Genomic DNA, 12803 nt, shown 5'->3' with positions numbered 1-12803 from the left:
GGTTCGCGTGAGCAGAAAACTAAAATCCATTGACAAGCCAGGAGTTTTTAAGTCGTTTTTTATTTTATTTTATCAAACAGGCAGGAAGAAAATCGACCAGGCGTCCACAAACAACTGTACAAAATACAGACAGCTGAGCAGGCTGCAGGGACCTGCCCTCCACAGCTCCCAGAGACAACAGTGTGACACTGTTTGATGTCCTTGGGGAGGCCTGTTGCACTGAAGATATCTTGTGGGAGTCAATCAAGACATTCAAACTTCTCTGAAAACCTTCTCTGGTCTCTTCCTCAATTTCCATGAGGCACCACCCCTCACTGCAGGAGCCACATCAAGAAGGGTCTAGAGAAGTCCAGCAAGGGGTTAAAATCACACGCTTCCACTGCCAGAGCTTACGTTATGGACTCCCCAACATCCAAATGATCTGATAGCCCATCTGCGACTCCACACACACACACACTCGCCTGCATGGCATGAAACACGTCTCAGGATAATTTTAATAAATGTTTTATCGCTTTCATGGCAGGAAACTGTGCATGTTTTTTCCTGGAAGGTGCGCTGCTTTGCGTCATGCCCCCTGTATCACGCCAATATTGTTAACATTTTGAGATCATGATACATCATTTCTGAGACCTCATGAACCTTACTAGGAAGTTAGCAGTAGTAGTAATAGCAGTAGTAGTAGTTTGAGTTAGCTAAGGAGTTTCCATTCATTTTTCCATTTCTATCTCAGGCAGAATGAAAGATAATTCACAGGTGCACTCACTCTAGCACCCCCCGTCACAGAGATTACCAGGAATATCACCTTTCCCCTCGCTGCTCTGTAATTACGCCTCCAAGCGCAACCAGCGGCAGATGCTGGGCTGGATTTTTAATCAATATTTAAATGCATGACAAAATCATAATAATTGCTCTGCTAGATTATCCGCATTCAAGGAAAATCAGTTCAGAAATGCCTCGGCTCATTCACAAATGCCACACACAGGGATTTTTGCCATCCTGTCATGTGGGTACAAGGGAACAACAGCATCCCAAAAGGTTAATCTACATCTCAGGCTCTGAAAGATTAAAAAGCTTTCTCTTGCCCCACCACCATGGAAAGTTACAGAATATGAACGGTTTCATGCAGCTGCTCAGTATACAGGTAGGCTGCTTATATAAAGATGGTGAGGGGCTATGAAATGCCAGTTAATGCCATTAGGAAATATACACCTTGGTCACTGGCTCAGATAATGTAACGAGCATTAAGTCAAAACATTTACCATAATTACCTGCGCATTAAAGGAGCTTCCTCACACAGTTAATCCAATCCCTCGTCCAGAATAATCTGGATTAATCCTAATCTGAATCTTAATTAATTGCAATGTGGCGGCACTTTGTAGCCCAAATCATTTAAGTGGCCTTCGTAGCCGCTGACGCATCTGTGTAAGTTTTGTGTTTTCTTCAGTATACGTATTTATTTGTTGATGTTTTTTTAAATTATGTGATTCATCCTGTCATTGAAGGTGCCGCCGACCAGCCTTGGTGAAAACATTAACCGAGTCGACTTCAATGGTACTCTTCTGTTCTGACAAATAGATGAATTCACAGGCTTTGGCACTGCGAAGGCCTTGAAGTCTACTGGAGTGTTTGCCGTGAGATCTGACGGGGAGTAACAGCGACCTTGGAATTAACTAGAATCCATGAAGATCACACAGGTATCGTGGAATTCAACTGATGAGCTGCGACAAGACAGCACAGCTAATTTGCTACATTTTCATCACAATCATTTTGATCTCTGGGGGAGTTGGAGGGAAATACTGAGGTATATTCCACCTGTACCCTTTAGGAAGATATGTGGGTTGGTTTTCCCACCACCAAAACAAACGCGCGCCTGCACACACACACCAAAACGTAAAAAAAAAAACAGAGTGATGCTTATTCAGACCATTTCAAATCCGATATCAGTAGACGGCTGGTAAAATGGGACTGAAGTCAACAAATAATTTATTCCCTAGACTGCTACACTTGACAGGGACGCGGAGGGGGTGGGGGGTGGCGTGTCTTGATGTATTGGTGTTGCACAGCGCAAAACTACAAACTGATCTGGGATGAAGCCTTTAAAAAGAGCAAATAGCGGCGGGGATGGAAGCTGACATCTTGGAAGCGATTGCATTAGACTTCTGACATTAATGTTAAAAGAAAAAAAAATAGTCTGGGTGTGCGCAAGAATGAGAGAGAAAAATACTTGAATGTGTTGTTGCAACAGGAAGTGGTGTAAAAAACATTTTTAAGATACCTCATCTCTTCTTTTGCGGTCATTTTCTATTCTGAGCGAGTTAAAGAGTCCCAGTAAATGAAGGAATGAATTAACTGATGAATGCAAATGATATATTTAAAGCGGAAAGCTCTGGGTATAGGCCTTTCAGGAAGATAAACACAACAGGCCTGGCTCCTATGGCGCTATCAGACAGCCAGAGTCCAGCTGTCTGCTTATAACTGCACGTTGTCAGGGCCGATGAAGTGTATCTGTCCCTGACACACTCCTGCGCGCACACAGCAGACCAGCGCCTTGCTCGGCAGCGGATGCAGAGGTTATAAGCAGATATTATAGAACGACTAAATCTCCTACCTGTACAAACTCCGGAAGAGATCTGTCTCGAGCAGCCGAGCTTTATATTCATTTAACTCTGCTCTGAAAGGAAGCTGCTGGGGTGTGTGTGAGAGAGGCAGCTGCAATGGGGTTTAAATAGATGCCATTTCAGCGTGTATTTTTGTCAGGGAAATAGATTTACTCGTTCTTTCCAACCTGTTTTGAGCTTGACACCCCAGAGTTACAATTCTGTCAGGCGTTTCAGTTTCCATAAAAGAAAGTCTAATTGTGAAGAGAAAGTCTAATTGTGAACCCTTCATCTTTGTGTATTGTTGCTTTTTTAAACAGAATTATAATTACAAAAAAATATATAATTGAGACATATTGCGCTTTCTGCGATTGACAATGAGTTGACAATGGTTGTGTAAGATGCGCATAGGAGGGAAGTAGAGAGCGGGTACAGGATGTGGGGAGGAGAGGGAGTGAAAAAGATTCTGTACATCGCAATTTATATTTCTTGGAGGAATAATAGATGGGGACTGCACTGTATCAACAGCAAAGGCCCAGGAATAAATCAATGTGGAGAGATGCAGGGGCTATGGACGACAAATGGCTGTTGAGATACTGCAGCAACAACAATAACAACAAACAGAAAGAAACAGAAAGTTCTCTAGCACTCAAAGGTGTACTTCTAGCACTTCCTTTGCCAGGGCCAGACTGGCTTTGTCTCCCAGTGTAATGATCTGCTCGCTTTACCAATTGGAGAGCGGAGACTTTGACTTCTGACGGCTTCCTGATACGGGGACGAGAATTAGACAGAGGTGTCTGGCAGTTTCAGAGGACTTCCTCAGTGGAAAATGTTAGGCCTACCTGTATGCAGACTCAAAACCCCAACCATAAGTGTCTCAGTTTGACGCAGGTAATAATCACTAGATTTCAGAGGCTTTGCTTTTGCCTTTTTTTTTTTTCTTGGACCAAAGGTGATATGAAGGATTCGTACAAATTGTCTGAATGAAAATCCTACTCTATCCATCCTATAATACCCAAGGAGAACAGTACATTTTCCTTACATGACAGTAATTATCTGGATCAAGCTTTATCTCGCGGGGCTGTCCCACGGATCACACATCTGTCCGAGATTAATATTAAACACTAAATCACCTATATGAGAAAATAAATAATCTCTCTCTCTCTCTCTCTCTCTCTATTTGTTTATATAAAAAGCTCCTGCCACTGTCCAATGAAGAGCAATTGAGATAAGTGGCCACAGACCGCTTTCATAAGTGAGACATACTGCACAGAAGTCTGCAAACTGGCTCTGCTGAGCTCAGCATAGTAAAACTGCATCTCTCCGAGTTGCGACAGAGGAAGCTCAATCACTGCACTAAGTTTTATAGATTCAAATCTGCCTTCTCTTTGCACTTAATTATGATGTATACTGGGGTTTCCACGGATGGCCTTACACCCACGCTTTTCCTGAGTGTGCTCGCTATGCACTGCCGACAACAACTACCGTGCAAGGAAGAGAGGGAGAAAAATGAAATGAAAATCTAGATTAAATATGTAAGGGGCGCTCGGGGGCACATGTCCGGGTCACTGGCCTTTTACCTGTTTGTTCATGCCCCTCCGGAGCACTAAACAAGTGCAGCGCGCAACATCTTTGCAGTTCCCTATCCTCAGGGGGCCGTATGAAAGAGCAGAAACCAGGGATTGATTGATTGATTGATGGACACAGAGGCCAAGCTGCCCATCACCCCAGTCAATCGCTCTGGACCCCGGAGGAAGGGGCTCAAATGAAAGGGGTCAGTATGGGGTGTGCCTAGTGGGACTCAATATGTTGTACACATTAAAGGAGAGTTTTGGAGGTTTTTTCACATATTAACTATGAAAATTAAAAATTTCAAAACATTAAAAAAAATAAAGGTTACACACTGGAATGGGTCATTGAGTCCACCTTGCTAATTTTGCTCGCTCACCAATTTAGTGACCAGTGAATCAGCTGACACAACATCCTGGAGAAACGTGTCCCAACACACATAGGAATGAGCCGCAACCTGTCCACACACACACATACACACACACACAAATAAATATAAGCCTGGGTGAGCTATCTTCCCAACTGAAGCGAGCGTATATCCAGTGCAGTCGGCAGTGTGGGCTCTCTGTGCGTGGAGCAGGTGAGGTATGACATAAGAGATGATAACAGATGCCCCTTCCCTCTCTGCTCCCATCTTCCTCCTCCACAAGTGGCCTAACCGTCAGCGCTCAAGGACAGCGGAGTCACAAGCGAGAGATGGGCTCTGTCACCTTGGAGAGGATGCTGTGGGGACGGTTATCTGCTGGGTAATCAATTTCCTCTTCTCTACAGAGAGATACTCCACTAAATCATACCTCCTCCCTGTGGCACCTCACCTGCACCTAGGTGATCTGCGCACACATACACACACACACACACACACACACACACTACACTTTCCATTGGTACGTCTGGGAGTTCACATCACGCTGCAAACAATGTTAGGGTATATAGTCAAAAGTGTAGAATTTAAAACACAAGGGAATTCATGTTCAGACTGTACAATGCACTAGTTAGAGCTCATCTGGATACTGTGTGCAGTTCTGGGCTCCACACTTCAAGAAAGATATCGCTGCTCTAGAGGCAGTTCAGAGGAGAGCAACCAGACTTATTCCAGGTCTGAAGGGAATGTCCTACTGAGAGACTGAGGACCTGAACCTTTTCACCTGGAACAGAGGAGACTACGTGGGGACTTGATTCAAGTCTTCAAAATCATGAAAGGCATCGACCACATCAAACCAGAGGAGCTTTTCCAGATCAGCAGGGACACACACACCCGGGGACACAAATGGAAATTGGGCTTCAAGGCATTCAAGACGGAAAACAGGAGACACTTCTTCACACAGAGAGGCGTCACAATCTGGAACAAACTCCCCAGCGATGTGGTTGAAGCCGATAATTTGGGAACATTAAAAACAGACTGGATAGGATCCTTGGATCACTTGGATCACCCAAGTTGAGTCCAAAATGTAGCCCTAGTTCCATTCCTAAACTCAATTAATATGTCAAAGTTAGGCAAAACATTACTACAGGAGCAAGCATGTGAGTGTGACTCCATAGAAACCCATCCTAGACTCCAATGGCCATCTGAGCCAGGACCCCTGCCCCTGAGACCAATCCATGAAAAAAATAACCCAACATATTGGCACTCTGTGAAAAAGAGGTCAAGTGAAATAAACACATACAAGACTGCGGCAGGGAGCCCTACCTTCTCCTGGTACTGGCGGCGCGACGAGTCCAGCGACTGGATGAGGGCGGTGGCATGGCCGATGAACATGGCGTAGCAGGTGGCGCCCACGATCATACTGAGCATGGTGAGCCAGATATCGGACATGCTCTCCGGGGCCTGCCGCCCATACCCAATGCACAGCATGTGGCTCATGGCCTTGAACAGGGCGAAGGAATACAGCTCACTCCACGTGTTGTTCTGCAAAGAGACGGAGGAATGAAAAAAGACCATCAAATATTTGTTTCCTTGATAGGAGCTTCGGCATGGGCTGTGCAATTTTCTCTCACTCCAGTATAGCCAAGTGACTTTTAAATATCTCTCTGAAGCGGGGCAGGGCAGAAGATCCGAATTCGGGGAAAAAATCAGAAATTTGGAAATGTCAAAAAAGCGCACTGAAAGCACTGGTGCCAAAGCACAGATGTGACCAGTGTCCTTGTGTAGCCCTGTAGGCTCAGAGCTGCCAGGGCCTCCTAGCCAGAGGAGCATGGGGGTAGGTTCAATCTCTCATTGCCCCGTCAGACTGACAACACTGCAGGGCTGCTGGTCAAACAAAAAGAAAACAACAATGAAAAATGGAAAATAGCAAGCCTTCGAAAAGCAGAAGAGTCTCCGCACTCCTTTACATAACAACGCAGGGCAGGGGTGAGCGGTGACATGCCACAGTGCGTTTGCATGTGGGCCCCGCGAACAAACAGAGAGCAAAACGGAGAGCTGGACTGCTCTCTGCTTCCCTGCCATGCTGAGCATTTGTTCCCTCGAGCATTAGTTATAGAAAAAAATTCAAATGCACAGTAACTGGAGAAACCTCTGTTAATGCGTTTAGTTAGAGTGTTTGTTGTTAGGGGTGGTGGTGGTGGTTTGTTTGTTTTTGTGCGATTGTTATCCCTGTCTTTAGCATGCCCATATGTCCCTGCTGCCCATCACTTTTAAATTATAGGTGCACAAACACCTCAGTGAAATAACGGACATCTGCAGGTGACAAAAAAAAAGGATAAGCTGTACAAATATTACCAGATAAAGTTCCCCTGTAATAAATCTGACAGATAGCCATTTCCGCTTTTGTAATATGCATTTACTGTGGCTTATCAGAATTTACAATGTTCACCCAGGCTTTTACCTTGTTAGGAAGCTTGACTGCACAGTGATTAAAAAGCAGTTTGCAGCTGTAATAAACATTTTTAATCTCAGTATGGATGAGTGAACAGAGGTTCTGGGAGAACAGTGTAATATTTATCAACTATGGCAGCATTTTGATTTGGCGAGGATTTGTTAACGGACCTGGCTTATATACGTGTGGGGGGGGTTGGGAGAGGACACAGTTCTTTGCTCACAGCACAGATATTTGAGATCCCTCGGTTTGGTGATTAACGCAAGGTCATCTGTGCCACACAGAGATGCTTTGACCCCACCCACATCGTTAAAACTCACTTGTTATGATAATGAGACCCCTTTTCTCATTTCAGTCCTTCATCTAACGAAACGTTGCTGCAGACTTTTAAAAGTGTATAGACAGGCAGATAGGAAGAGAGTAGGAGAATGGGGGCGCTAAGTGTTCGCTAACAGTGAGAAGCCATTCTCTGGCTGTCTCTCATTGTTGCCACCGTACCCGGTGATGTGGCGCTGTGATGCCGGCGCGAGAGCCACAGTCATTACGATCCTCTGAAAAGAGCATTAGCTCTCGCTCTGCCTCTCCGTCTCTGTCTCTGTTAAGGAAATAAAAGCCTTAATGCCTTATTGTATATAATCCATTTACAGAGCGCTTGACAACAGCTAACATCGAGACCTTGCATGATGTACGACCGCACAGGCCCGGCTAATTAAAGATTAACGCATATGTGCTCCGAGATCTTGGGAAGTAGGATGCTGGGTTGGCATGTGAAGGGGGGCGTCTGAGCTGTTTTGTGCATCTCATCTGCATGTCGCCGTGGAGATTTAAGTCTTGCATGCCCCTCCCTCCCCCCTCATGGCTGGCGTTGCAGAAGACAATAAGAAGCAACATCTGAAATGTCAAGGCTGTCTGCATCTTCAGCAAGCTGGGCTGACTTGGAATAGCTCAGAGGTCCGCAGAGATGATACTGCAGCACAGAAGCATGGGCCAGGACGGGCTCTGGACCACGGGGGACGGTGGTGGTGGGGGAAACATAATCATGAAGCAGCGGGTTACAGACGGGAATATGTGGAACTAAACCCCTGCACGTCTGAGTCAAGTGGGATAAGGTTTCTGCGATGCCAGGCAAGGGAGTTGTGGCAAAGGACACAGAACCTATATGTGATTAAGCCTGCAATTATCCCTCTTAAACAGGTACTTTATACACTCTGCCATGCCTCCCCTGATGCTGTAAACCCAGTATTAATCCCAGTTTGAGGCTTATCCTCCCAGGGAGTCTGCCGCTTTTAATAGACGCCTTTCTTTATGGAATTAATGCCAATGACTCTAAAAGGTTGGGTTTTTATTTTTCAATAACGGTTTAACCGCCTATTAATTGCAGAGGATAGCTAGCATTAGTGAACCGAGCTAATACCCTAAGGGCTGGTTTCTCAAAACCAGATTAGCACGAGTCATGCCAATCAAGGTTTGTGACATCAGCTGAAAGAGAACAGGCAAGTGGCATCACAAGGACGCCCAGGTAAGTTGGCCTTGGCCCCCTAATGGGAGCAGCAAAGGACTATGGGGTCTTACTGTGGGTTCCCTTTATGTATCGTGGGGGTGATTTCTCTCCCTCTCTTGGACTGCCAATATCTGATGTTTCTCTCCATCCACTCTGCTCGCTTGCAAAGCTGCAATTAGTACTGCTAAACAATGCCTGCTTCTTAATTAAATCTTAGATATCTGATGCCAACTGAAGGTGCTCATATTTTTCCTGCTACAGGCACTCCTTAAAGAATAGAAATCTTGTGTTCACATTTGCCTGGAGGAGGAGGGATTTACCACCCAACGCTCGTCTCTTATTATAGAGGTGTCCTGTCAGCAGGCACAGATACTGTACGGTCCTCCATAGGTAAGACACAAAACACAGAAACGGCAGTAGGAGAGGTGTGAGGGTTTGCGTTGAAGAGGAGTACTATATTCTACAGCAGGCAAAGACAGTCAATAAGCTTGTCAGAGCGGTGAACTTGTCAAGAGCAATCAACCTGTACGTCAGTCATAAGTATGCAGATTTCTGACTGCAGGTTTCAGGCTAGCGTGCGTCTCCCCTTTCCTCTGACCTCTAGAAGACTAGCTGCTCGGAAAAAGACCTGCTTCAGATTTTTATTTGTATTATTACCATTATTATTCCCTGATGATATTAAATGTCGCCAAACAGCTCGAGAGCCTTTGGCAGTGTGGGCTGAATGACACTTCTTGGAATCAACAGTGTTAGAGACATTATTGAGACCCTATCTGGCAGATTAAGGGAGATAAATGAAAAGCCTATTGAAGGGAATGGGTAACGAGACAGCGAGCTGAGGACGGAGGGAAATATATAAACGCATAATCAAATCACAATAAATCAAAACCGGGATGTGTGGTAAATATAGTTATTAATCCGAGCGGCAGTGCACTCTGCGTTGTCCTCAACTGTCAGAAGCAGCTGTGTGTCTCCGACTAATCCAGTGGAGTGTGATCTGGACTTAGGACCTCTCTCAGAAGACCTTATGAGGGAGATTTATGAAGGACTAGTTTATGGGTTTGGGTATGACATGCATGAAACTCACAAAGACCTTCCGGAGTGATTAAGATGGGAAACCGTGTAAATGCCAGAGTGGGAGGCATGCATTCAGGGTGGACTGTAAAAGACAGTGCAAGAGTTCGGTGCCTTTAATTATCTGCCATTGTTTTCAGGGCTGGAGTCAAAATTACGCATTGATTGGAGGTGAAAAGGCCTCCATTTAGTTCCCATGCAGAGCGTATTATGAGCGTGTGCTGCCGTCCTCTCATCATTCTCTCAATTCCCTGGCTATGAGGGCCCTGCAGGTGCACACAGATCCCTCTGGAGGCTCTTGGTGTTGAAGGTTGAGGGAGGGATAGGCTCATAACACAGGATTGTCCTCACAATCGCAGTCTATCGCCCTTCCCAAATTTCAATCAAATCACATCGGCGCAGGAAGATGTTTTGAGCAGGGGGTGCGGACGACCGAAAGTAAAATCATGATGCCATTTTGAATTATTAATTGCTTCATCAATTTGTTTGTTCGTTTGTGTACTTTGCAGGGAGGAGCTTAAGAATAGACAGTCGCATAATACACATACACCAAACACACACATACGGTCACATAACCATGAGAAAAAAACAGATTAATAATACAACTACTAGAGGATTATAGTTAGTCAACCCAAAACGCCCATGTATGTAACTGAATAGCTTTCTTGCAAACAGAACAGTAAAGATGCCTATTTATTAATGATGGCTACACTCGATCGTATCTATCTTACCAGCTTCACACAGCAAAGTGTAAAAATCAGCTGCACATTAAAAACATTGTGCAGGGCGGCAGTGTTGAAAAAAAACAAGTCCTACCTAAAACTATATTGCTCTCCGCTAAAGGCCCCGCAGTTGCTTCTATTATGTAATTTTTTTTGTTATCGATGTTGCTGATACTCTCCTCACAATTAGTAGGAATAAATTAGTATTTTTAGTAGAACTGTTTGGTTCTGCCTATTTTCCATTTTGTATGCCAATTGTATCTGAGCGCTTTTCTCTTCCTCTGTCACACCAGCAAGCACGGTGATGATTGGCTGTTGTTAAAATGAAAAGGCTATTTATTGTTTTCCCTCAACCAATCACGATACACTATTATTCTGCCCACCCTTTTCCCTGCTGTTTCAACCAATTACGCCAGTCTCAGGGTGAGCAATGAATTTATAAAAATCGTATATATATTGCAAATGTAACGAACCAAGCTATATTAACACTGAATTAGATCAGTTCTTTTCCACAAGTACACTTAGTCTTTGGCACAATGTAGATGCCAGACAGTATCGGGTTATTGTGACCTGATGTTAACCTATTCTGCGTTGCAATGAATTTCTAAATGCAATCTGCGTTCCCTAATATATAGTGTTACCAGAACAGGAAGGAGGGAAGGGAACCAAGACAGAGGACTTACCACCATCTTGTTCAAAGACACCCAGCAGTCACTGGGGAAGTCCTGCAGCATGGGCACCAGGAACTGGAGACAGCCATCCCAGTGGCACAGCAGCAGCATCATGCCGATCAGGTTGATGATGCGCATCACAGCACTGGCCAGGTCGTAGGTCATGTGGAAGATCTGTCAGGTGACATAACAGAATTTAAACTCCCTACACTGTACTCCCTTTAATTGCCCTGCAGAGAGATTTTACATTGCACATAAAAACTTAAAATGCTTACAAAAAAAAAAAGTGCGGCTGCATTCACAAGAGAAAAAATCACACAATTCAATTGGACTGGACATGGGGGTGGAGGGTTAACATCAGCCTGTTACATTATTCTACATTGTGCTATTCATGTACACAATACATCCCAAAGAGATATCAGAAAACACAACTATGAAAATAATGATTTTCTCTTGAGTTACTGCCATGCTTTCACTTACAGGATTCAAAATTGAACAGAAGAAATAGACAGACATACAGACAGGGTTTCTTTGGAAACAGTGCTCCACCAAGGAGGGTAAAAGTCAATTGCTTGGCCATACAGTGCCTGCCATGTATATTTGCTGGATCAGTGACTAGGCCAGAACTAATCCAAGCCTGGCAGGTTTAGGTTTCCAGGAAATCTGAGTGTCTCATCTCCCCTCGACCAATGAGCAGGCCGGGGCTGAGCAGCGCCGACTACAGAGGGAAGAGGAGCTTTCTAACACTGCCAATTATTCATTATTCAGAGGCTTCTGGGTCTCCAAGGGGTACAATCTGTCCCAAGCTTAATGCACTGTGCTGCATCCCAGAGGCCCTCCAGAGACAGATTTGTTATTTCAGCAGAATAAAACACTGCAATAAAACACTGCAACTCCAACAAGACTGTTCCTAGATTTGCAGTTCTCCTCCTCTTCCAAGCCTTTCTTTTTTAATAGTGTTTTATTAGAAGACAATTTATTTATTGGAAAGTCTATTTATGAATGTATCTGCCACACTAGTAACATTCCTCAGTATGTATTTAAGTGCGAGGCCATGAGGTGTGGAGTAATTTCAGCATTGCACACAGTGAGCTGCAAAGGATTGCATAACTCTAATTTACTTCTCTGTGCGCACTTCTTTGACAGGTGTTTATTAGGCTATTTTGGCACTACACAGAATACTGAAAGCAATAATATATAGTTTACTCAATGGCTTCAAAACCATCAAATTAGTATTGCTGCATTTTGCCCGGGATATATGCTTGAGTCTTGTTGGTCATGGATTTAGAGTATCTGTGAATGAAATGCTACTGAAAGAAAAAATGAGAAGCATTCAAGGATTTCCTCTGAGACAAATTAAAAGAAAACGTTGAAGCCAGAGCAGTCACAGTCTCCGAAGAACAGGGTGAAGAACACTACACAGTCAGCCATACCTGCAGGCTAAACTTCCTGAAAGCATCTGTGCTCATTCCTCCTTGTGCAAGGATTCCACAGATCGAGCTGTACATTTCCTGGCCCCGACCCAACCTCCCCCGACGTCTGCAAGAGTGAGGGCTGGCAGGAGAGAGAGTGGCGCTCACAGCACAGCGCAGCTCGTTTAAATACAAAAACAAAGCGTCGCCGCACCTGAGACAAGCTGCCTGCCTGAAATAGAATCTAGGCCAGAAACGTTCCCCTTTGAAGATGCCGTGGATAGGAATTTGTTGCCAGGGATCAGCTGCAAATGAAGACAAGCGCGATTGTTTGTGTGTGCGTGTGTAAGTGTGTGTGCTTGTGTTTTGAATTCTCACTCCAAATCACGTTCTGCTTTGCTTTCCCATCCTTCACATGAGCCGCAAAACCTGATGTCCATT

General features: G+C 44.6%; 1 protein-coding gene across 1 annotated transcript in view; it reads right to left on the bottom strand.

The window, feature by feature from the left end:
* The window catches only part of LOC136718199 (potassium/sodium hyperpolarization-activated cyclic nucleotide-gated channel 2), a 36995-nt gene that overhangs the window by 11936 nt on the left and 12256 nt on the right, over positions 1 to 12803 (bottom strand). Inside the window, exons 3-4 of the mRNA XM_066695845.1 lie at positions 10963 to 11124; positions 5854 to 6072 (exon numbers count right to left, since the gene is read on the bottom strand). Of these exons, the coding sequence (XP_066551942.1) occupies positions 5854 to 6072; positions 10963 to 11124 (381 nt within the window). The remainder of the gene's footprint in view (positions 1 to 5853; positions 6073 to 10962; positions 11125 to 12803) is intronic.

The sequence above is a fragment of the Amia ocellicauda genome, chromosome 22, assembly GCF_036373705.1.
Source record: "Amia ocellicauda isolate fAmiCal2 chromosome 22, fAmiCal2.hap1, whole genome shotgun sequence".
Classification (NCBI taxonomy): Eukaryota; Metazoa; Chordata; class Actinopteri; order Amiiformes; family Amiidae; genus Amia; species Amia ocellicauda.
The sequence above is the reverse complement of the archived record's forward strand: the minus strand, read 5'-3'. Positions and strand labels throughout refer to the sequence as shown.